This window comes from Leucoraja erinacea, chromosome 10, assembly GCF_028641065.1.
Source record: "Leucoraja erinacea ecotype New England chromosome 10, Leri_hhj_1, whole genome shotgun sequence".
NCBI lineage: Eukaryota > Metazoa > Chordata > Chondrichthyes > Rajiformes > Rajidae > Leucoraja > Leucoraja erinaceus.
Genome location: NC_073386.1, coordinates 8,265,170 through 8,289,995, shown reverse-complemented (window position 1 = coordinate 8,289,995; position 24,826 = coordinate 8,265,170). Strand labels below are relative to the sequence as shown.

The 24,826-nt window shown below is 38.2% G+C and overlaps 1 protein-coding gene across 4 annotated transcripts in view; it reads left to right on the top strand.

The window, feature by feature from the left end:
- The window catches only part of tgfbr3 (transforming growth factor, beta receptor III), a 122,751-nt gene that overhangs the window by 20,998 nt on the left and 76,927 nt on the right, over positions 1–24,826 (top strand). For all 4 annotated transcript variants that reach the window (XM_055641397.1, XM_055641398.1, XM_055641396.1 and 1 more), the window contains exon 3: positions 11,615–11,835. In XM_055641397.1, coding sequence (XP_055497372.1) covers positions 11,615–11,835 — 221 coding nt within the window. The remainder of the gene's footprint in view (positions 1–11,614; positions 11,836–24,826) is intronic.

Below are 24,826 nucleotides of genomic sequence, written 5' to 3'. Positions count from 1 at the left end.
GGAAGGATATGCAGACAGCTGGGATTGGTTTAAACTGGCGTCCTTGTCAGAACAGCCACTGTGGCCCAAAAGACTTGTTCCTGTCCCGTCCGTTGTTTGCTTAACAAATGAGTAGAAAGATTCTGATTTGGGTTTATCGTTTAGATTTTGTAGCCAAATTTAAACATACTTTGTTTTGATTAGTTTTTTTCCAACCAGATGCTACAGAATCAAGGCATTATGGTTGTGCCAGATTAACTGTATATAGTAATACAAGTTGAATTATATGTAACCACAGAGAAAAACAAGTGCTGTTTATATATTTGGCTTTGGTTTCCACAAGTTAAGTTTGGGACCTGACTTTAGAGTTGTTTCTGCACAGTTCAAAAATATTAGCATAAGTATTGTATGTTATTTTCAGCATCTGTTATGTAAAACTGATGGAAATCACTATAGATTTGGTTCATAATATTTTTATATCAATAATGCTTTAAGTTTTTTGTGATATTGGTGCCTGTACTATTCTCCAGTTGTATTCTTCTGAATACCAAGGATTGAACAGTTTTGCTTTTAAACAGAATTAAACTGAATTTAAAAAGAAAATAGGTACAATTTTGAAAGATCAAGGAATTAAGGGCTGTGGAAGACAGGTACAGAATAGATGGAGCCTGGGAGAGATCAGTCATGATCATATTGAATGGTGGAGCAGGCTTGAGGAGCTGAGTGGCCTCCCTCCTCCCCTATTGACACTATTTTTAGTCTCCTTTTTCATCTTTAGCCTTCATCACTTAGTCCACTTGTCTACCAATTAAACCCCCCTCCACCCCCCTTGCTTGCCAGGCTTTGTCCTGCCCCTGTCTTTCTCTTCCAACTTTCTCTTCCCCCCCCCACTGCAATTGGACTGAAGAAAGGTCCCAACTTAAAACATCACCTGTTCATTCCCTCCACAGATGCTGTCTGACGTACTGAGTTCCTGCATTTTTGTATTCAAATCAAGTCAAGAGAGTTTATTGTCATGTGTCCCAGATAGGCAGCACAACAGAATATTGTAAGCATAAATACAGAACAGTTCAGTGTGTCTATATAGCATAGACCATATATATATACACATAAAATATATATACACATATATACACATAAAATATATATACACATAAAAAAAACAGATAAAGTGCAATAGGCTGTTATAGTTCAGAGTTTGTTTGATGGCGAGTTTAATAGCCTGATGGCTGTGGGGAAGAAGCTGTTCCTGAACCTGGATGTACCAGATTTCAGGCTTCTGCACCTTCTACCTGATGGCAACGGAGAGATGAGTGTGTGGCCAGGATAGTGTGGGTCGTTGATGATGTTGGCAGCCTTTTAGAGGCAGCGACTGCGATAGATCCCTTCGATGGTGGGGAGGTCAGAGCCGATGATGGACTGGGCAGTGGTCACAACTTTTTGCTTTATTTCCCGCTTCCGGAAGCTCAAGTTGCCGAACCAAGCTACAATGCAACCAGTCAGCACGCTCTCTACTCTGCACATGTAGAAGTTCAAGATAGCCCTCTTTGACATACCGATTCAAGATTTTGTTCAAGATTCTTTGTCTCTACTCCTGCTCCTATTCTCTCTTGCTGAAATTTGGAACATAACAATGTTTGTCTAAACTAGATTAAACTATCTTGGTAAAGCTTAAGTATCAAAGAGTGTTTGATCATCAATCTGTTGGTGGTAATGAGCAACAGAGTGGTGGTAGTGGTTACTTGTAACTTCATGCAGGAATTTGAAAATACAAAATTAAAAATATAAATGTATGTATTGTACATTATTTGCAAATCAAAATAATTTGATTGCATTGCCTTTTGTGTCTCTCATGTTTCTATTCAAATGAGAAACGAACAGCTTAGGTGAAACATTGCATTGTCAGTTATACGACAGTTATATGGAGAAACTCAGCAGGTCAAGCAGCATCTCTGGGGGGAAAAAAGTGGCATTTTGTGTCGGTACCCTTTTGCAGTAGCTCTGGAGGACATGAATAGGTGATGTTTTGGGTCTGGACCCTTCAGATGCACTGAGTTACTCCAGCACTTTGTGTTCCGTTTGAATGGGAAACAATTTAATGTTTTTTCTACATAAATATTAGCTGAGATACTGACCTTTTTTTTTGAGATACTTTGGTCATTCGTGGAATATGGATATCGCTGGTGAAGCAGACTTCTGTTGTTCTTTATTGCCTCATTTTGGTGCAACTGTGTGGATTGCTAAGCTGAAACAAAATGGTGAAATTAGCCATATGTTGACAGACAACTTTATTGAAAGAATTGTATTAAAGTTTTTTTTGTTGCTGAAACGGAATTATTCATGCATACCACTGCAGGAGTATAATATGAGGAATTTGAGGGTACCTGTCTGATATATGGGACATTTACTTGGGAAGAAGCTCTACCCAAGTCTCTGAACATGTATTAAAAGATTGCAAAAAAACCCCACAGAAGAGCAAAGCAATTTCAGCTGTCTTGTTAGTGCTGAGGTTTCTTCAGTTCTATTCATGAAAGTGTCATCCTGGCTTAATGCAAATGCCAAGGTTACAGTTCTGTGAGTACTGAGCCATGCATCGAGTGTGCCTTATTGACGGAGTCAGTTTCTTCCCCCTCCCCACTGATCCTTTTATCATAAGACTAAAAGGCACAAATTACCCAAACCCGTGAATGGGGTGAACCACAAAAGTAAATAAAAAATATTGTGCATTACTTCCCCAGACTTTTACTTTTCCTTTAAAAACTTCAGTGACTTGACGTTAGTCTTGTCAACTTAAGTGACTTGACAAGATACCCTCTCATCCTGATCAACTTATTAGAATTTCGGTTTTCCACCTCCCCTCTTATGATAAACCCACCCCATTCTCAGAACTGTCAACAAGCAATCTGCCATTGAAGATTGCCAAGTTTACGAAGCCTTCTCCCCCTGTCTTGTACCAAGAGTGGTACAACAAAAAAGTGTACTAACCTGGATAAGCTACACACAAGCTATACAAGTCGACAAGAAATTAATGTTTATGGAGCCATTGCTTCACTACCTGTTGGCTGTTTAATTGGCCACCACTCTTCATAGGAATGCTGAACTTGTAAAAAGTGTTAAATATGTAGGACTACTGATTAATTAGCTGAAGGCAGTAATATGTGGGAGGTTCCTTCCCCATGTTTGACATAAGTTGGCTTTGTTGAGTCTAGGGTCAATATTAATGCATGAATCATTGTACCACTGCCTTTTCTTCCACATGACTTGACAATGGAACTTAATAATCCCAGTAATTATGATCTAAGAGTCTGAGATGTTCAAAAAATGAGATGTTATGATTGATATGGTTGAGTTCTTCATTAGGATGGAGAGTGACATTGTTAATTCAGAAACAATGGTTCTGAACTTAAAGAAAGGTAACTTTGAGGGTATGAGACGTGAATTGGCCAAGATTGACTGGCAATTAATTCTAAAAGGGTTGACGGTGGATATGCAATGGAAGACATTTAAAGACTGCATGGATGAACTACAAAAATTGTTCATCCCAGTTTGGCAAAAGAATAAATCAGGGAAGGTAGTACATCCATGGATAACAAGGGAAATCAGGGATAGTATCAAAGCGAAGGATGATGCGTACAAATTAGCCAGAAAAAGCAGCATACCGGAGGACTGGGAGAAATTCAAAGACCAGCAGAGGAGGACAAAGGGCTTAATTAGGAAAGGAAAAATAGATTATGAAAGAAAACTGGCAGGGAACATAAAAACTGACTGCAAAAGTTTTTATAGATATGTGAAAAGAAAGAGATTAGTTAAAACAAATGTAGGTCCCTTGCAGTCAGAAACAGGGGAGTTGATCATGGGGAACAAGGATATGGCGGACCAATTGAATAACTACTTTGGTTCCGTCTTCACTAAGGAAGACATAAATAATTGGGTGGAAATAGCAGGGGACCGCGGGTCAAAGGAGTTGGAGGAATTGAGTGAAATCCAGGTTAGCCGGGAAGTGGTGTTGGGTAAATTGAATGGATTAAAGGCCGATAAATCCCCAGGGCCAGATAGGCTGCATCCCAGAGTACTTAAGGAAGTAGCTCCAGAAATAGTGGATGCATTAGTAATAATCTTTCAAAACTCTTTAGATTCTGGAGTAGTTCCTGAAGATTGGCGGGTAGCAAACGTAACCCCACTTTTTAAGAAGGGAGGGAGAGAGAAAATGGGGAATTACAGACCAGTTAGTCTAACATCGGTAGTGGGGAAACTGCTAGAGTCAGTTATTAAAGATGGGATAGCAGCACATTTGGAAAGTGGTGAAATCATTGGACAAAGTCAGCATGGATTTACGAAAGGTAAATCATGTCTGACGAATCTTATAGAATTTTTCGAGGATGTAACTAGTAGCGTGGATAGGGGAGAACCAGTGGATGTGGTGTATCTGGACTTCCAGAAGGCTTTCGACAAGGTCCCACATAAGAAATTAGTATACAAACTTAAAGCACAAGGCATTGGGGGTTCAGTATTGATGTGGATAGAGAACTGGCTGGCAAACAGGAAGCAAAGAGTAGGAGTAAACGGGTCCTTTTCACAATGGCAGGCAGTGACTAGTGGGGTACCCCAAGGCTCAGTACTGGGACCCCAGCTATTTACAATATATATTAATGATCTGGATGAGGGAATTGAAGGCAATATCTCCAAGTTTGCGGATGACACTAAGCTGGGGGGCAGTGTTAGCTGTGAGGAGGATGCTAGGAGACGGCTAGGTGACTTGGATAGGCTGGGTGAGTGGGCAAATGTTTGGCAGATGCAGTATAATGTGGATAAATGTGAGGTTATCCATTTTGGTGGCAAAAAAAGGAAAGCAGACTATTATCTAAATGGTGGCCGATTGGGAAAGGGGGAGATGCAGCGAGACCTGGGTGTCATGGTACACCAGTCATTGAAGGTAGGCATGCAGGTGCAGCAGGCAGTAAAGAAAGCGAATGGTATGTTAGCTTTCATTGCAAAAGGATTTGAGTATAGGAGCAGAGAGGTTCTACTGCAGTTGTACAGGGTCTTGGTGAGACCACACCTGGAGTATTGCGTACAGTTTTGGTCTCCAAATCTGAGGAAGGACATTATTGCCATAGAGGGAGTGCAGAGACGGTTCACCAGACTGATTCCTGGGATGTCAGGACTGTCTTATGAAGAAAGACTGGATAGACTTGGTTTATACTCTCTAGAATTTAGAAGATTGAGAGGGGATCTTATAGAAACTTACAAAATTCTTAAGGGGTTGGACAGGCTAGATGCAGGAAGATTGTTCCCGATGTTAGGGAAGTTCAGGACAAGGGGTCACAGCTTAAGGATAAAGGGGAAATCCTTTAAAACCGAGATGAGAAGAACTTTTTTTCACGCAGAGAGTGGTGAATCTCTGGAACTCTCTGCCACAGAGGGTAGTTGAGGCCAGTTCATTGGCTATATTTAAGAGGGAGTTAGATGTGGCCCTTGTGGCTAAGGGGATCAGGGGGTATGGAGAGAAGGCAGGTACGGGATACTGAGTTGGATGATCAGCCATGATCATATTGAATGGCGGTGCAGGCTCGAAGGGCCGAATGGCCTACTCCTGCACCTAATTTCTATGTTTCTATGATGATCCTTTGTTATTGCCTGAAGTCTGTGGACCAGTTTTTCCAATTTATACAGAAGTTGTCAGATGTTGTTGAGGATGTTGCAGGGTTGTTTGGGCATAGTGTGCCTCTGCCATGCCTGTTTCCAGTGTGAAGTTTATTGGCAGTTGAACATCACATACGTTCCTGTGAATCTGCAGTTGAATTTAGGCCAGACCAGATGTAACCAGCACATTTCCTTCCTTTTGAGGGATGTTCAATGGCGAACAGCCTTTCATGATGGGGTTTTATTTAACCATATTTAGCAATTATTTAGCTCTATTTGTAACTTGTTTTGTGCACTTTTATAACCACCTTTGCCAGATGTTATTTGGATCAACTTTACTGAGCATTGAGTGTACTGAAATAGACTAGTTTATCTTTGGATTTGAATGGCTAGCATTTAGACGTGGGTTTGTTTATACCTTTCTTGTGTGACCTTTGTGGGGATATTGCTTGTGGATGAATTTAATATAATGTAAAGTGTTGTCAAACTTTTATCTTCTCCAAGCAGCTGTTGCTGCCTGTGTAATCCTGCCTACACGAGAAGGGAGCAGACAAATGTGATTTTAAACACTTTGAACCATTCATCACATGATTAATTTGTGTTTTTATTTTTTTAAATCCTGTAAAAATCCAAGTGAGACTTATGTTCTGTTTTCCTTCCCATTTCCTTCTTCATTGATTAATCTAATTTATTTTCCTCTTAAACACTCAAAGCACATATTTTTACACGTGTAACAAGATGACATCTGGAAAAGTATTATTCTTCATTGACAGGTTGTTCACACAAACTGATCAGATTAATCTTAATTTATCTAAATTTAACAAATCTTCATTTATTTTGTCAATTTTAAGGTGCATTGTTTCATGTAGCAGCACATGATATTGCTTCAGTGAGTTATTTTAATGTTAAACATTTGTGCTGCAAAATTATAATCCTTCTAAAATTATTTTATTTTCACACTCTTTTAAAGAATCCAATGCAAAAACAGACAGTGGATGCAAGTTACAAAGTACCTCAATCTTGCCCATTGATTACTACTTTGTGGTATCTTAAGAATAACACTACAGAAAGAGGCATTATGTCTGTACTAGTGCTGGTTCTTTAATTGAAGCTATTAATGCTAATCCTATTTCTGTAACCTTTACTTTTCTTTTCAACCTATTACCCAATTATTTTTAAATGATGTAGATCTGCTTTGGTTGCTACTTATGGAGAGCATTTTGTGTTGAAAAAGCCTTTGATTGCAAACATTTCTTCTGATATATTTCTCTTTTGTTCTTCTCACGGTAATCCAAGATCGACCCACTTACATCCACTGTGCCATTTTAGTTGTCAACCAGTGGAACAAAAGTTAACTATTTGCACTCTCAACATCTTTTCATAATATTAAACAATTTTTAGATGTCCCTGCAATTTCTTTCCATTTAAACTTCATACCTTTCACCTGTGAACTTTAATCATTTATTTCTAATTATATTAATTTCTGAGCATTTGTATGCGTTTGCAGTTGTCTGTCACCCAATTGATAACGGAATGCCCAGAATTATATATGATGTTCCTATCTTGTCTATTTTATAAATTTAACATAATTTTAATCTCATGAATGGGGATGGCTGAGCAGAAGATCTGTTCCAGCCACAGTTTGATGGAATTTTGAAGGTCCCATAAACATGTCAGGGCACAGATGATAAGCTGGTGTCAACGATTAGCATATTGCAATACATCAAGGAAGGGAAACCCAAAATTCATACAAAATGTTGGAGTAACCCAGCGGGTCAGGCAGCATCTCTGGAGAGAAGGAATGGGTGACGTTTCGGATCGAGACCCTTCTTCAGACTGATGTCAGGGGAGGGGGCGGGATTGGATTCCCCATTCATTTCATTGGGAATTCTCAGCCAGAACAGTGAAATTGTTTTTCTTTATAGTTTTGTTTAATGTTTTGATTTGTAAATACCTTAACATTTTTTAATTAAGTGGTTGCAGCTTACACAGGTTCAGTGGTTGCAAGACCCATGGCCAGCTTGCCATTTTCTGCACACTCTGGTGCTGGTGCAATGATCCAGCAGCTCTTGAGTGATTTTTTTTTTTTTTTTTTTTTTTGTTATCACGCATTTTTGTTATATCTTAAACAGGACATTTTTATTTGGGGGTCTCGAAAGGATGACTTGTAATACTAGTGTCCTAAGCATGGAATTACCACAGATCACACAAGGTGAATGGTAGTGACCATATAATTACATGGTGCAGGCCTGGTAGGATAGTAATGCATGCTGTCTCAATGCCAGAGGTTTGCTGTCAGCCCCAGATTTTAAAAATGCACTGAAATCTGTTTTAGTATTATCAAAATTTCCTGTATAAACACGTATTCTGTTACACTTGGGTTGCCTCTAATTTGCTCTGTTCTGGTTCACAGTTTGCGCAGTGGTAATGTCTGCAACCATATATTTGACTGAATTTGAACTATTCTGTTGATTCGTGATCTACAAGATTTGGAAAATTAATATGTACTGAATGTCAGGACATGTCTTTTTGATGGTAATCAGTTATTTGCCTTTTGAAGTAGTCGCTATTTGCAAAGGAACTAAATCGGATTTTATTATGCTAAGAGCTTAGAGCTATTATTCTCCTCAAGAGGCTGATAATGTGAAGTGAATGAACTTTTCAGATAAACAAAGCTAAACAGTTGCCATAGCAAATTTTGAACTCTGTCTGATGAGAGACATTTTTCACCAGTTGAGTGCAAAAAAGAATAAGATTAGCTAGCTACGTTTGGTTAGTGTTTATTATTGCATTTTGTTTTCTTAATATGATCAAAGTTCTTTATTACAAAATTTACAGCTGTTTATATTAATACATTACTTTTTTCATGTTGGATGAAGAATTTAAAATGTTTTCTTGTAAACGATGTTAATTATTAGCTCCATGGCCATGACAGCATTAGTTTGAAACGCTGTTAAATTTATTTCATTAAATGTAAAGACTTTCATTAACTCAGGCAGCATTATGCTGTGCAAGAACTCACACTTGCTAATATATTAGTGTTCGGCACGGACTAGAAGGGCCGAGATGGCCTGTTTCCGTGCTGTAATTGTTATATGGTTATAGTGAGTTCGATAAAATTCAGTATTGTGATTTGGAAACCATAATGCTAAATGATCACATTTCCAAGCACTCGGCTTTCATGCTTGCCTTTAACAGACAAGTTGGGGCAGTCCTTAACTAGGCCAGTTGAGTGCTTTATGTGAACGAGAGAAAGGTTGACAGGACTGGGCCTGTCCAATAGTTGCAATCCATTTTATTTAGAAACGGAATTGATGTTTGGAAACGTTCGTGCTGGAGTTATAAATGTGGCAGGTGTGGGAACATGAAAGGACAGGAAATGGAGCGTGACTGAGCTCTATCTTGGAATCTGACACATTATTTAACTGTGGGGATCATTATCCCGTGATTTTAATTAACAGAAATGTATTGAATTTTAGATTGAATTCAATTGAAACAGATGGAGTTTTCCAGATTATTTTCCTGAAAAGTTTGCCGTACAGCTTCTTAATGGTGCAGCGCCAATACTTTCTGTAAATAACCAATTAAATTTCTCTTATAAATTATAATCTATTTTGAATATGGACCAATGCTCTGAAAGCTCTCTACTTTTTTTTTTAGTTACTCTCTCTCATTTTTGTCCACCTCTTCATGAATCTCTTTTAGGCTCCCTGCCAATTCCCCACATGTGCCCCAAGGATATCCTCAGTACAAGAATCGAGAGTGTTTAATAGTCATATGTACTGATAATGGAACAATACATTTTGTGATTGATTTTATTCATCTCTTGCGTGCAGACTTACTAAATGACTTTTGCTTAATCTGGAGAAATTCGCCTTGTGCCATGCTCGCAATTCGTTCAAAGGTTTCAACTAGATTTGTTAGACAAGTCTGTGCTGGCTCATTGATCAACTAAGAAATTTGTTCAAGCTTTTAGTTACATCATTGACCAAACTGACAGGTCTGTACTTATATGTAATAAAGAACTGCAGATGCTGGTTTTAATCGAAGGTAGACACAAAATGCTGGAGTAACTCAGCGGGATAGGCAGCATCTCTGGAGAGAAGGAAAGTGAGATGTTTCGGGTCGAGACTGGAAGCGTCAACCATTCCTTCTCTCCAGAGATGCTGCCTGTCCCCCTGAGTTACTCCAGCATTTTGTGTCTATGTCTGTAATTATCAAGTTTCTCCCTTTTTTTCTCTTTAAAATAATGGAATAACACTTAATGCTTTTTAAAACTAAGGCAAAATCCTGAATCTATTTACGTGTTGCATATTCCCTCGTCTATTTCTGAGTTTATTAGATTCTGGAGATGTGTTAATCCTACATTGTTCTTTTCCACAATTAAAAACAAGTAAAATATATACAATTACATTGCCCACATTTATGCTGTTGACTGCATTTAGAGTTAATTTACACCACTGGTATTTTATGTACACACAATATTTTCCTGTTAGCTTTGACATATTATTTCTTGCATGTTTTTTGGCACAGGAGGAGATTATTTGATCCATCAAGTCCATACTGTATCTATGCAGTAGCGTCCAGTTAGTTGCACTCTCTACTCTCCCCACCTCCTCCTCCAATTCCTGCAAATACATTTTGTCTCAAATTACTATCTAGCTCCCTCTCAGAAGGCCCTTGTTGACTGTTTCTATTTTAAAAGATTTTTCTTGCATCTCCCCTGAATGTATTGCCCATAACTTTAAGTCGGCGTTCCCCCTTTCCTTAAACCATCCATCCTGAGGACTACTGTTTACCCTAACTAAATCTGAAATTATCTTATACACATCTAAAATATGTTGTCAACCATCTTTGCTTCAGGGAGGATATTCAATGTTTTCTGTCTTGCCATGTCGCTGAAGTCCCTCATTCTTAGAACCAATCTAATAATTGAAGTTTCTCATGTTTTGAAACGTATAAGATTATTAAGGGTTTGGACACGCTAGAGGAAGGGAACACGTTCCCGATGTTGGGGGAGTCCAGAACCAGGGGCCACAGTTTAAGAATAAGGGTAAGCCATTTAGAACTGAGATGAAGAAAAATATTTTCACACGGAGGGTTGTGAATCTGTGGAATTCTCTCCCTCAGAAGGCAGTGGAGAGTGTCAGATAGAGCTCTTAAAGATAGCGGAGTCAGGGGAAATGGGGAGAAGGCAGGAACGGGGTACTGATTGTGGATGATCAGCCATGATCACTATGAATGGCGGTGATGGCTCGAAGGGCCGAATTGGCCTACTGCACCTATTGTCATAGATTAATGCATTCTCTTGCAGTAAACATAACTATTCTGAAATCTCCTGAGGAATGGAGCACGGTGTGAATGCACTTTGCTTTGTCAATTCTTGCAAAATAAAATCATTTGATTGAAACTACCAATTTATTGTAGGTTCTGTTATTAGCTATCATTTAATGCGATAACTTTGACTTCAAGCCCAGAGCACTTGAAGTAGAAGTGAATTTTACAGCAGCGGTTCCTTTTCGCTTTCATTATTTTTTCTTTGTAGAGTTATAAGCCTTCCGATTCTAGGACTCCAGCTAGTGTTGGATGTTTGTATAAATTCTCTCAACTTATGCTGGCATATTTAGAATAATGGCGTTTAAGTATTGAGCAAGTTACTTGAGTATTCTGATGCTATTGTCTTACCATTTAAAAAAAAAAAAAATGTATTGTGTTTTGTTTGTGAGCGGATCTTCAGAACCATTTATTTTAAAGGGTATTGATAAGTGGGTTCTTTGTAGACCTCGCTAAATTTTGTGCCAATGTTCTATACAGCCTCGTGAGCTGAAAATAGACTTCAAGCACATTAAACTGTTGGAGGTGGGCGAAGAGAGTTTCATCAAACTACGCTTGTGGTTTTTACAGGAAAATTAGTTGTCCATGAATAGATGTAATCATATATTTTTTGGAGACATGTTTCTTAATCAACTTGTTTTTTATGTTTTATCTGCAGGTCCTCTGGAAAGAAATGACTGTGTACTTGCACCAGTCGACGAATCGCATCCAGTTAAGACATTGCTGGAGAGCTTTACTGTGTTATCAGGCTGCGCAAGTGGAGGAACAACAGGGCTTCCTCAAGAGGTGCACATTATCAATTTAAAAAGCACTGGAAAAGAGCCCAGTCACCACGGCAAAGGCAAAAATGCTGGAGTTCATGCCGACCGTAAAGATGAGGCAAGTTAAAGTCTTGACAATTTCACTGAAGGAGAAATAAAGAAAGTGTAGATAAGATTTTTTTAAATTTAAGGTTCTGCCCCAATGCCTGTTGATTCAATAAATATATGAAAAAGGATGTGGTTACTACGAAAGTAATTTGTTGTATGCTTATGCTAGATGCCAGATGGGCTTCCTCTTCTTACATCCTGCTGAATCACGTGCATTTTAATACCTCCCAGCTTTGACTATGCTTTTGACTCATCCTTTGCCCTACATAAACCTGTCCTCAAACTCAACAGTCCGGATATTAAATTGCTTCAAATTCTATTCATCCATTACCTGTGCTCTGAACTTTGTCTACCAGGTGGCAATTCTAGTATTTAAGAATTCTCGCTCATGTTTTAATCTACCATTTTCCTGTCCCTACAAGTGCAGATTCATAAGCACAGTAAAATGTATTAGGACCTCTGTTCCTACAACACATGCCTAGTTCTAATGTAATTTCTTTTAAATATTGGCAGCAGTGTGTGGGCCTGAATCTCTTGATTTCCCTTCCTAAACGTTTCTGGCGCTTTCTATCTCTTTCCTCCAGAAGACAGTTTTTAAGATCTACATTTGCGAACACGTTTCGACAACATTATCCTATAAACCTCGGATGTCAACTTTCACCTGGTGATATTCAGTTGATAATATTCAGCTGAACATCGTGTGATATTTAAGCAAAAGGAGCTATGTAAATGCAAATGGATTTTTGGATATCACATTATGGGGCCATATGCCATGACGTACCAACCCCATATTTACATCAACTTGCACAATATTCTATCAAGCATCCAAACACTGGGGGCAATGAACCAACCAACCCAAGACTGAGTGCAGGGTGACATTGGGGTATCAGCATAAGATCAATTCAGATTTACTGCAAGTGAGAGACTCTGGCAGGAAATTTTGGACTTTTGCATCTGTTTAATTAAGTAGAATAAAATACTGTGAAATTCACAGTGCAAATACTGGTAAGGGAATATGAATGAATGTATTTCATGTCTGAGAGAAAATAGAAAACATAGAAATGATGCACCATATCCATAAAAGATGTAATGCCTATTATCTTAGCTCAATGTGCTTTAAGGTGCTGTCCCACTGCGGCGACCTAATCTGTGAGTTCTGGTGAGTTTGCCCTCGACTCGTACTCGCAGCATGGTCGACACGAGGTCCTAGGAGGTCTTTGCAACTCTCCTTCATGCTCGAGAGTAGTTCCCGCGTACTTGAGGCCTCAGCTAGGTCGCAGCGTATTTTTCACCATGTTGAAAAATGCCCGCGAGTTAAAAAAAAGGTCGCCATGGAAAAAATCGATTGTTTTTTTACTCGTAGGTTTCGTCGAAGTAGGTTACGACCTACTTGGGTCGGCTTGTTATTCGTAGGTAATTGAGGGTAGTCGTAGATAGTCTTCAACATAGTCGAAGGGAGGTCGAAGGAGATCGAAGGAGGTCGCCTTCACTCTCCACTATTCGGTGTCCAATTTTCCTGAAGCTAGTCTTCGACATAGTCGAAGGAGGCCGAGGGAGGTCTTCAACATGACATTTTTTCAAACTCTCCTAAACGCTTCTAAACTCGCCAATTAGGTCGCCGCAGTGGGACAGCCCCTTTAATTATGTATGAATTCACCATGCTTTTCTGTTCTCCGAGCCAAAAACACCACATTTTATGAAAATAGTCCAAAAACACCAGGCTACTTCGCATTCCCTTCATCCTTTTTCTGTTCCCTTAGACAATGCTTTCAACAACGTTTAACTGACTTGGAGACCCTAAAGATGAAGATTGAGACCATCTACTTTTGCTGCTCTTGTTTTTCCCCAAGAAGCCTATCTATCCCAAAGGATCCCAGGCGCTTTAAATTTCTCAATTTTCTGTGCTTTGCATTATGTGCTTTCCCCTTTCAAATCCCGCCTGAGCCAGTGCTGCCATGGGACTCGCTTTTTGCTCATTCCCACTAAATTACCATTCACACAGCCATGCTACTGGACCTCAAACATTGTCACATTTTAAAGGATTTCCTTTCTAACTTGATGCCCAAATGTACTTGCCTTACCTCTAACCCCCAAATATTTACCATGGTGATCCTGTCAAACAATTTAATGTATGACAAGTATTAGAGGTCAGTTCCCCCCCCCCCCCCCCCCCCCCCCCCCCCTCCCTCCCCACCTCTTTTTAAAAGTCAATTTGAGTTAGCTTGTATGACTAGAAAGGGATGTGGTAAATACTGGGGGGAAAAAAAGGGTTGAAATTTGATTCATGTAGAAGTGCAAAACAGGTGACCTTGCACCCATTCCTGATATTTATTTCCCTTAACTTCACCACATTACAGCGGAGATGTAATTGAATAAGAGAGGTTGCAGAGGAGATTTGAGAATTTTCTAGGAGTGGAAAATATTAGTTATGAGGAAAGATTGGTTAGGATTGAATTTACATTTAGAACCGAGGAGGTTGAGAGGATATTAAATTGAAATGTATAACATTATCAAGGCCTGGGGGAATAAATAGGAGGTACCTATTTTCCTTGCCAGACGAGTCAAAAGCAAAGGAGCATCAATTTTAAGTGATAAGTACAAGATTTAGAGTTGAGATGAGGACTTTTTTTTCCATCTAGAGAATATTAGGGGTCTGGAAATCACTACACTGAAAAATGTTGGAAGTTGAAACCCTTAGCCTATTTTAAACAGTGCATTTGGAGCTGTAACCTACAAATCCATGAGCCCCGTCGTGGAAGACTAGGATGATTAGTAATTTTTTAACTATCCTATCCATGATGCCTCAGTCCTCCACTGTAAACTTTCACTCCTGTCTCGCTGACTATTGGGCAGAGGTCTGATGTGATACCAACCAAGCCGACTCTCTGCCTCAGTTAAAATGATCCCAATTTTCTTTCTGGCTTTAGCAAAAACGTAGCACAAAAAGCTAAGTGATCACAAGCCATTTAAAATAATAATTAGCCAAGCTTGCACAAAGCTACATTTTCTTCCACATGTTTGCAGGTTTACACAAGCAAATGCTATTTAATAAGCTGGAGAGATCTTTAAAAAGATATGAATATGAGACAAATTCAACATTTTGTGATTCATCCTTTTCCTTTCCACAGCAACTTTGCAAAGAGTAGGTGGGGTACATCGACTATATAAGATCGTAATTTGGTTTGTGTAAGAAAAACATAGTTTGATAAGTACACATTAGCCACAATATTTCTGAATATTTCAAAACATTTTTTATAATAGGTACATCAATTATTAAAAATTGTTTCTTTCTTGCCATCCCTGAAGGACTGCATATATAATCATTCACTGATTTATAAAAGGGATGCATTCCAGGGAAATCTTTTGTAAAGCTAAATTTCATTAATCAAAAAGGATGGGAAAAATGGGCATTATCGGCATTGTATTCATATTGTTAATGAAAGATCAGCTTCAGAGATTTTCATTGATTTAGCTGGTTTTAGCTGGTATTTTATCATATGGTTTAGCAATTTCAAAGAATCATAGAAATGTACAGCACTGAAACACGTCCACCTTTAGGCCAACCTTGTCCATACTGACTACACTAATCCCATTTGCCCACATCAGGCCCATATCCCCCATTCCTTACTTGGTCAAACACCTTTTAAACATTGTCATTCTATCTGCCTCTCTGGCAGCTCATTCCAGATATTAATCATCCTATGTGTGAAAAATACACCCCTCAGAATTCTAAACTTATCCTTCTGATCTCCACTTACACTAAATCTGATTGTAAAACATAAAACCGTTTTTAAGTATCTGTAAGATCAGCATCGTAGAGCAAGAAATGGTAATTTGATCCAATTGGTCTGTTTTTGATATTTATGTGCCGCACTAGCCATCTCCCACTATAGCTCAGCTAATTTCACCTCTTTTGATTCTCCTTCCCCCCCCCCCCCCATCCCCTCATCCATATTGGATGTTCAATGGGTGTTTGTTCTATTGTCCAAATATACGTGCTGTGTCATTTAAAATTGTCTTTAACATAATTGAAATTCTTTTCACTTCTAAATTTAGCAGTTTATAAACTTTCAACTTTCTCTCCAAACAATGTTTAAAAGATAAGGAATTGTATTCAAAGATTAGACCGTGGCATATTGTGACATATTTTTCACTGTGGCTAATTTTGATGCTAGACGTCACTTGTCTGCTGTTATTTATTCCACCATTATAATAATAGTTTGAGATGGCTGATATTCTTCCCCTTAGCTTCATAGTTTCCTGTTCCTTCCGGTTGCTGGCAACTGGACAGAGCAAAGTAAACAAATGAAGAGATCAGATTTTACTTCTTGGTCTGCGTGATAAACAGTTTTCCAACTCGTCTTTTTTTCAGATGAACAGTCTCAAATCTTCAGGATTTGTATAAACTTTCTCATTTTTGTCTAACTGCCATTTAATTTATTTTGCACATCGTTTTATACATCTAAACACACAATACCTTCTGATTATTTTTATTCAAAATATGTGAACAAGACATTGAATTGTATATTTGTTGTAAAAATTCTTCACTAATTTTTCATTAATAGAAGTGATTTTCCTTTCATATCCATGCAAGGGATTTGGGCTTTGCAGGCTAAGGCAGCATTTAACTGCTCAATCCTAATTCTTGAAGGTGTGAGCAGCCTTGCACTGCTGCAATCATTGGGGTTTGGGTCTACCCACAATTCCCAGGATTGTGACTCTCTGCATTCTTCAGAATATTAAACGGTGTATAATTAAACTACAATGTAGCTTTGCATCAATTTTTAATTTGTTGATACAGGCTCTGAAAATGTTAATTTCAAAATGTACCTGTAACACACACAAATAGTCTGATTTATATACTTGAATAAAAACATAAACATGGCTATCTTGGCCTCTATCAGTAACTTAAATTTAGTCTGTTCAACATTGAAAATAATTGCCTAGATTGATGTGCAGACCCTGTCATTCTAGACATTGATAAACGTCAAATCTTGGGTGAGGATATCAATTATTTTTCCGCTCTTCTATTTCTAGCGAAACGACTCTAGTCCACAATATTTTCTTATTAGAAAATACAGTATTTTCCTATCAATGCTGAAATTGTTGCACATCTCGAAGCATCTTAAAAAATACTCCCAATAAAATGCTTTAAATAGAATGCCCATATGTCAACGTTTGGGACAAATACGTCATAACCTATTACAAATAATGGGACAGTTGTACTGAGGGGAGTAGCTAGTGGCAGCCATCTTTATACTTCCTCAACAGGAGACCACCCCAGTATATTTAGCTTAACTTAGGAATATGGCAGTCTCTTTTCCTCTGGAATCAGCTTGCAAACAGAGCAAAGCACTGCACGCCCTTCTGGATCAACTTTGCTAAATGATTGGCATTGGGGATAATAAAAAAACTTGCTTGAATTCAAAACTTTGCGAATGCGTGGATGTGCCCCTCCTGTGTCCAAGTCCCTTGCACTTAGAGGCTTTGGCAGCTTTCCAAGAACTCGTCAACATGTGCAACGAGTTCTAGAGTTACAATGTCATAATAGAGGATAAATTAGTAATACCAGTAAATATAAAGATTGAAAAGCATTTGGGAGTTCTTTTAGATCCCAATAGTACAATATTGCCTAATTCCCCTTTGCACATATGTAAAGTATAAAGCCAGTGTGTTTATTCTGCATAAAAGCTGAAGCTAATTTGGGATTGATATATTTAAATGAATAGTTACTTCACATATCCAGGTCTAAGACAAAACCTGAGCTATCCTATTTAGTGGTTAAATGAGTAAACTGATACTGATTTTCAGTTGCTGAATTCCTCCCTTTGCCAAGCACTGACTTGTAAAAACAAATTATATTTGAAAGACAATTTTATCAAAGCCTAATTAAGAATTATGTTACATGACCAAGCTTATCCAATTCTACATTGATGCCAATTTGTCACAATACAGTAATATTTACATAGTTATTGGAAATCTGTATTAACTAATGCATTTGATTATGACTTTTGTTATGTTTGAAGTGAATATGTTGTATTCAAATTGGAATGTATTTTGCTATTCCGAAAATGTTTATTTCCACTGAATGCAAACCCTACTTAAGGAATTAAATGCTGAGTACAAGTCGATTGAGCTAAAATCCATCTTACTTGATCTACACACAGACTAGTTTGCAGCATTAAAGTCAAGTCTTGCTTCTTCCAAATTTTGGATGTACCTGTACTACGGATATTCTCTCATCTAAGATGGCTATTGTGAAATGACTGGTGCAAAGAAACCAACATATTATCATATGCCTTAGAAACCTGAGTTGGATTTCATTACAACCAAAATAATTGAGAACTATAATTTAATGTATAGTGTAATTGGAGCGATCCTAATTTATTAAAGGCAGAATTTGTTATTATTTGACAACACCAAGGAATAAAAAAGCTGCTGAAGCCATTATAAGGGAATCAATAAGAACAAATATATTAATATGACCAACACCTGTAACAAAGGAAGTATAATTGCTAGTACAAAGTTCCATGGATAAGAAATGCTGCATTAAAATGTTGCTGTGGGGTCTAAAATCATACCAGTCTTTGTGTGGCGTTACTCGAGTATTATTGAATTTATCTATATAACCAACCACCAGCTAGAGAACTGGTTCCTTTCTGTTGGCCTGATCCCAAATAGAAACTTGCTCTTGGACTCTGGCCAACATTCCCCATTCTGATATTTTTTCCAGTTTGACTAGGGCTGAGCATTGCAGCTGAATGAGTGAACATGTTGCTCTCTATGGATCTTTGGGGGATTCAGTGGAGGGAGTGCGGGGGGCAGAAGGTAAAGAAAGCTTTATGATGGAGAAAATCCCTGACAAAGGATAAACTTTCACATCTTTCGCATTGAGTAACTGTAATGCATTGCAGAGTGGATTAAACTGTTTCCTCAATTGGGATATAGACCAAGGTAAAGTAATTATTTTCGAGCTGCCTTTCTCTCTGCTGTCTGCATTATTTATATTCGAACATATAATAGCCAGTGTATTGCAATGTTGAAAGCACCACATTGTGTGAAGAGCTTTCAAAGATTTTCAAATATGATATCAGATGCAAATGTAACGTATCTTTGCAAAAATAACCATTTTTAATTGACACAGAAGTTTGTAGAAAGTTTACAAGTTTGAACTTTCTGGTACTCTGTTTATCATTTTGAATTGAAAAAACAAGCCAAGAACAAGCAATGCAGTCTCATTTGCCGGTTACCAGAACTGATTCCCAAGAGATTACATACATCAGGCTGCATTCATCAATGAAAACATTCATTAACTACAGCTTGGCATCCAACACAATAATCCCCTTCAAACCCATCACCAAGCTGCAAGCCCGGGCCTCTGTTCCTCCCTTTGAACTGGATTCTTGACTTCCTGATCATCAAATCTCAATCAGTGCTGATAGGTAACAACATCTCCTCACTCACCATTAACACATAGGGTACACACCAGGGCTGTGTGCTTGCCCCCCTGTTCTATTTGCTTTACACCATGATTGTGTGGTTAAGCACCGCTCCAACTTCATTCTTGGTCCCTTACTATACCCCCTATGTGCTAACCACCATGCGGCTAAATTCTGCTGCAATTCCATTTACAGGTTTGCAAACAAGACCACCATAGTTGGTCGGATCCCAAACAATGACGGAAAGGAGTACAGGAAGGAGATAGAGCTTAGTAACAGAGTGTCAAGATAACAACTCTCCCTCATTGTCAGCAAAACCCTGGGGGTAGTCTTGATACCCGGTCTATGCCAATGGTGCTGAAGTGCAGCGTGAGGTCCCATACCATGAGGTTCACGAAAAGCTACTTTAATATTAGCATCAGATTATAGAACCAACCTGCGCAAAACAAATCCTCCTTCAGTAGCAGAATGCTGTGGACCTCTCTTGCACTATCATGAACTTATTCTTTGATTATTTTTGCGCAAATGTTTTTGACGTCTTTTATTTTCACTGCCTTGTATATATTTTTTGTGTGTTGTCAGAGTGTGTGCCTGTGATGCTGCTACAAGCCAGATTTTAATTGTACCTCTACCTCACTATACATGTGCACATGACAATAAACTTGACTTGGCTAGACATCTTCTGGATCCCCAAGCATTTGAGTGCTGGAAGGTTTACTTGTACACAGCTCTAAAACATCACAGTAATCATTCAGTGTTGTCTTTGTTATCACAATGAAAATATTTGTTTTGATTGCATTTTAAATGACCAGTATGTCAGGATCTCTTGATGTGGGTGACTTGGTCTCGGCATTTGCTTAGAATATTTAATAAATTCTTTCAATCAGGAGAGAGAGAGAGAAAAAAAAATCAATGAATCCTGTCCTTGGAGAAGTTTTTGTGCTGAGTTTCTTTCAGCAGTATTATCCCTTTCATCTCATATGGACATTACATTACAATTACAAAAGCACAAATCTCTGGCCAGCACTATTAGCTTTGGGGATTCACATTTTTGCTTTTAGGTGCATCAAACATCAAGGGCCATCTGACATAATCCTGGAATACGAAGGTCAGCAATGAAAGGAAAGCAATATTCCAGATGGATAAGTGTCATGTGATATTGTCAATACCTGGAGGAAATTAAAGATTTGCAATTCTTGGGTACTCTAAGCTCAATTAGTTTCAATGTAAAACCTATATTGCCGGTCTTCCTTTCTCTGCCCTCTGTTGTCATACATGGTCAACCAATTCTAATTTTAAAAATCAATGTCTTCAAGGAAGCTTTTGCTTGGGGACTGGAGCCTATGAAAGATGCTTCTTGTTACATCACAATTTGTTAAGTACATTTTTACTTCAATGTCTGAATTGCCTTATCGACTGCTCCTGACACCTTAAACCCTTCAGTTCTCTTTGTGTCTGGACACTTTTCACAAATGTACCATTTGATCTTGTCCTTCCTCGTTATTCCTTCCACTTTACCCATCTCTGCATTTAATCTGCCCATGTCACCAGTGTGTTAATATCTAACTGCTCACTGAAGTTAAAATTAGCAAAAAGGCACATTTAGGACTGAGGTCATTAAATTCTTCAGTAAACGACAAGCTGAATTAAGCAAAATAGCAAAGTTTTATTGAGTGCTATGTTTACAAACTTCCTTACAAGATAAAATACTATTGTACTTGTAAAAAAGGTATCTAAATTAAAATGTAACTCTCTAACTGGTGTCATACAGCATGGAAACAAACCCTTCGGCCCAATTTGTCCATGCCGATCAAGAAGGTGTCTATTTGCTTTAGAACATTGTCAAAGGGTGGGAGAGGGGGGGAAATATCCAGACATTTTGTTTGTAAGACTTGGGTGATGTTCTGAGGTTTTTTTTTAATCCCCAATCTCTCTTGAACTGTGACCATTTTGGAGATCTGTTAGTACCCCACATTGGCGGACCCGGAGTCACATCTGAGCTGGTAAGGAGAGCAGATTTCTTATCCTGTGTGACATTAATGAACCAGATGCTTTTTAAAACAAAATCAATTGTGTATCGTCACTATGGCAAGTTTGAGCTGCCTAATTTAACTTCCTAATACAGACTTAAATTTCCATGCTACCATTGTAGGATTCTAATCCAGTTATTTCAACAGTCACTTTTCCCATTTATATTAACACTAGATAAATGGCAATCTGAATTCCTGTAGCTTAAAAAATATATCCATTTCCCACATTATGTATTGAACATCTGAATCATAGATCCAGGTCAATGACTAATACTGATGCATCACAATGCTATGTGGTGTCTTTAATTAATGTTTGCAAACTGAGTCAAGAATACTATTTAACCCAAAACCTTCAACAGGTCACACCAATGCATAATCAACACCAACAAAATTTAATTTTACACGCCTGTGCATCAACCAAATCAAAGAGATTGATGACTGACAGAAGCTAATTGTGAACCTCGTGAAAGTGCAAAGCAGAGTTGCCTGTGGCAGTAATTAACCAAATTAAAACATTGTGAATTTACCCCTAAATTCCAGGTTTATTTTTCACATCATCTGCCTCAACTGTTATGTGCATATCTGTTTTATTTTCTTCCATATCCTATAACTGGATTTCATCTGTGAAGTAACCCTAGCAGATGCTGATATTAGGTAACAGGCTTCAGCTTGTCTGGCACCATTGCATACTTCCATCATTCCAATGGTGTTAAATCTCCTGAGCATAACCAACTGTTTCCTCTCCCACACCACTTTAAATCTTCATTGGATGTTTAAACAAAAAGCAAATCTGCCACAAAACCAAATTGTGAAGAGCACTTGAGAAAGCGGTGGAGAAGTCTAAGTAGTGAGGTAGTGCTGTTGGAAATGCAAATGGCAAATGATCTTTAAGTGTTGATCATGAAACAGAAGCACATCCATATTTATGGATAAAGTTCAACCTAATGTGCCAGATTGAGATCAGATGTCCCATTATCTTTAGCTTTTGGGCACCCCCTATATCTGGTGTCGGAACCGAGGCCCCAATCTCCTGATCCTGCAGTGTGCCGTTGTCCCTGAAACCCTGCTTCTTAGCCTAGGACCTGAAAACGTCGTCTTTCCTTCCATTCCTCCTCATACATCGCACTTCCTAGCCACAGGATAAACCAGCTGCCCTGACCCAGCAGACGCTACTGAATGTGTAAGAAGGAACTGCTGATACTGGTTTAGACTGAAGATAGACACAATTATAACCCAATCAATAAGATAAATACTGCTGGAACACATCATGTAACTTACGTGCAAGTGCAATGTGACAAGTGTTAAATCACATTTATGGTGTTTTTAGTTCACAAAGATATTGGAAAGTTTTTAAGAAAGTGGTGTCTTTTTGATTTGTTGTCATATCTTTTGTGCCTTGCATGAGTATGCTTTTCAAACATCATTATACAACTGTTGATAGTGTTGTGACTGTTACAAGTTTGGGGCAAATTAAATCCCTGGGAGTCTATCCACTGACATGCACTTTCATTGACTTAACTAATGAGGGAAACTCAATGGATCTATTGATGATGTGCCAAGTTATGCTGGGTTTTGCATTCACAGTGCAAACAAAACAAAATAATTGATATCTGTTTACAACACATTAATAGCTCCTGACTTGTGATTTTCTGAACATAACTGCAGAAAGAGAAACTGCACCTTTTTTCTCTCAAGTTGCCCTCTTTTGTGGTCTGATGTCTTCATAAAAAATCTCACGGCCATGTAATTAAAGCTAATGCTTAATAATATCAGCAACAAATGAAGCTGGTAGTTAAACTACTTAAAGTGTATAGGAAATAAAGTGATTTGCCTCATAAATGATTCGATGTGCTGATGTTAAATTGGTGACTATTATACTTTGTCCTTTTGGAAGAAATGGGCTTTCAGAATCACTGCAACATGAAAACATTCCTTGCATATCTCAACACAGAAGGAGGTCATTGGAGCCCAGCAGATTGATGCAGTCTACCCACAGTGTAATCCCATCAGTCCAATTCCCCATGTCTGTGGCACCCTGCATGCCTATCATCTCACTGCCACCCACATACACCAGGAGGGATTGACAGTGGACAATTAATCTATCAGCATGTAATTGCGATGTGGAGGAAACCAGAATATCTGCCGGAAACCAATGTGATCACACAGACAAGCACCTGGATATTTAAAGCTATGAGATAGCAGTGCTAATTGACTACTTCATTTATTATATTTTTCTTTCTTTATTTTTCTTTTTTCAAAATCTCTCTGCCGCTACAATAGCATTAACATTTTTCTCCAATTTCTTAAATTATCCCCAGTGACACCTTCTCCTTGTTCCTCTGCAACATTTGTGCTTGGTAGTTTTCCTTTGATCCAAACGTCCTGTTGCCTGAGCACTTGGATTTTAGATGTGCCTGTATTCGCTTACCATTGAAGTGTCTTTTACTGTCTCCAAAGAGGTTAAAACAAAAGTGAGTGAGCAGCCATCTGTTCGGAAAGGGGAAAATTGTGCAAGAAAATCTTTGTTCCATCAGAGAAATTGGCTCTGGGAAGAGAATTGGTTCCTCTTATGTACTTTCTCCAATGCATCACTGAACTGGTTTACATTTGTGCAGGAATTATGAGCTTTTCTTAAGGATGAGATGAAACTCTTACTGAAACATCCAATTCCAATTTTCGTGAGGAACTTGCATCTCCTGTGCACACAATATATTTTTACTTCAACTTTGGGAACAATAACTGATTTCTAGTTATCATTCTCCATTTCTTTGAGGATTTTGCTCACGATATTAGACATGATCAAAATTGAAATTACAAATATTGAAATTACAAATATCTACTCTTTCCCATGATATTACTCAATTTAGATGTTCATCCAAGCTTGGCTTTGGCAAACATTGATGTATAGTAGCATAGTCTCTGTTGAAATCAGCTAATTTAATTATCATTGGAGATCGAATGCAAACCTTCCTGGATTCTATGGTACTGCTACTTGCCAGATAGATCTATGAATCCATTTGGGTAGCCCAAAATTCCCATACGAAATTTGAGAAAATGTAAGTGCAGAGTTTTACCGTACTTTATCTTAGCGTGTAGCTGGAAATCATCATACAGAATTTAATGCCTGAGACATTGTGCAAGTTTGCATTGCCTGGAGTGAACAATTGCAATGCAAGTGGTTGAGCCATTGTATGCAATATAAATCAAAACCAAGCTCAATAGTAATGAAAGCCATTGAATTGGAAGTAAATGGAAAAGTTGCAACCATCGCTCATCTTGGTCCTTCAGTTAAAAAAAATGAGACTGCACACTGATGACTTAGTCAGAGTGCATTCTGCACAGTTAAATACGAGTCCACCAGTTTCCAATTTGTCCTGGAGTAAATGTAGGAATTGACTTGTGTGCTTTGTAACAAGTTACTTTAAACATGAATTCCATAAAGAAGGTACACCCATCTCAAAAATGATATGATGAGGTTTTATGAACATGGCATATTCAAAATAAATTGATCTTTGAGCAGATCGTATTAGAA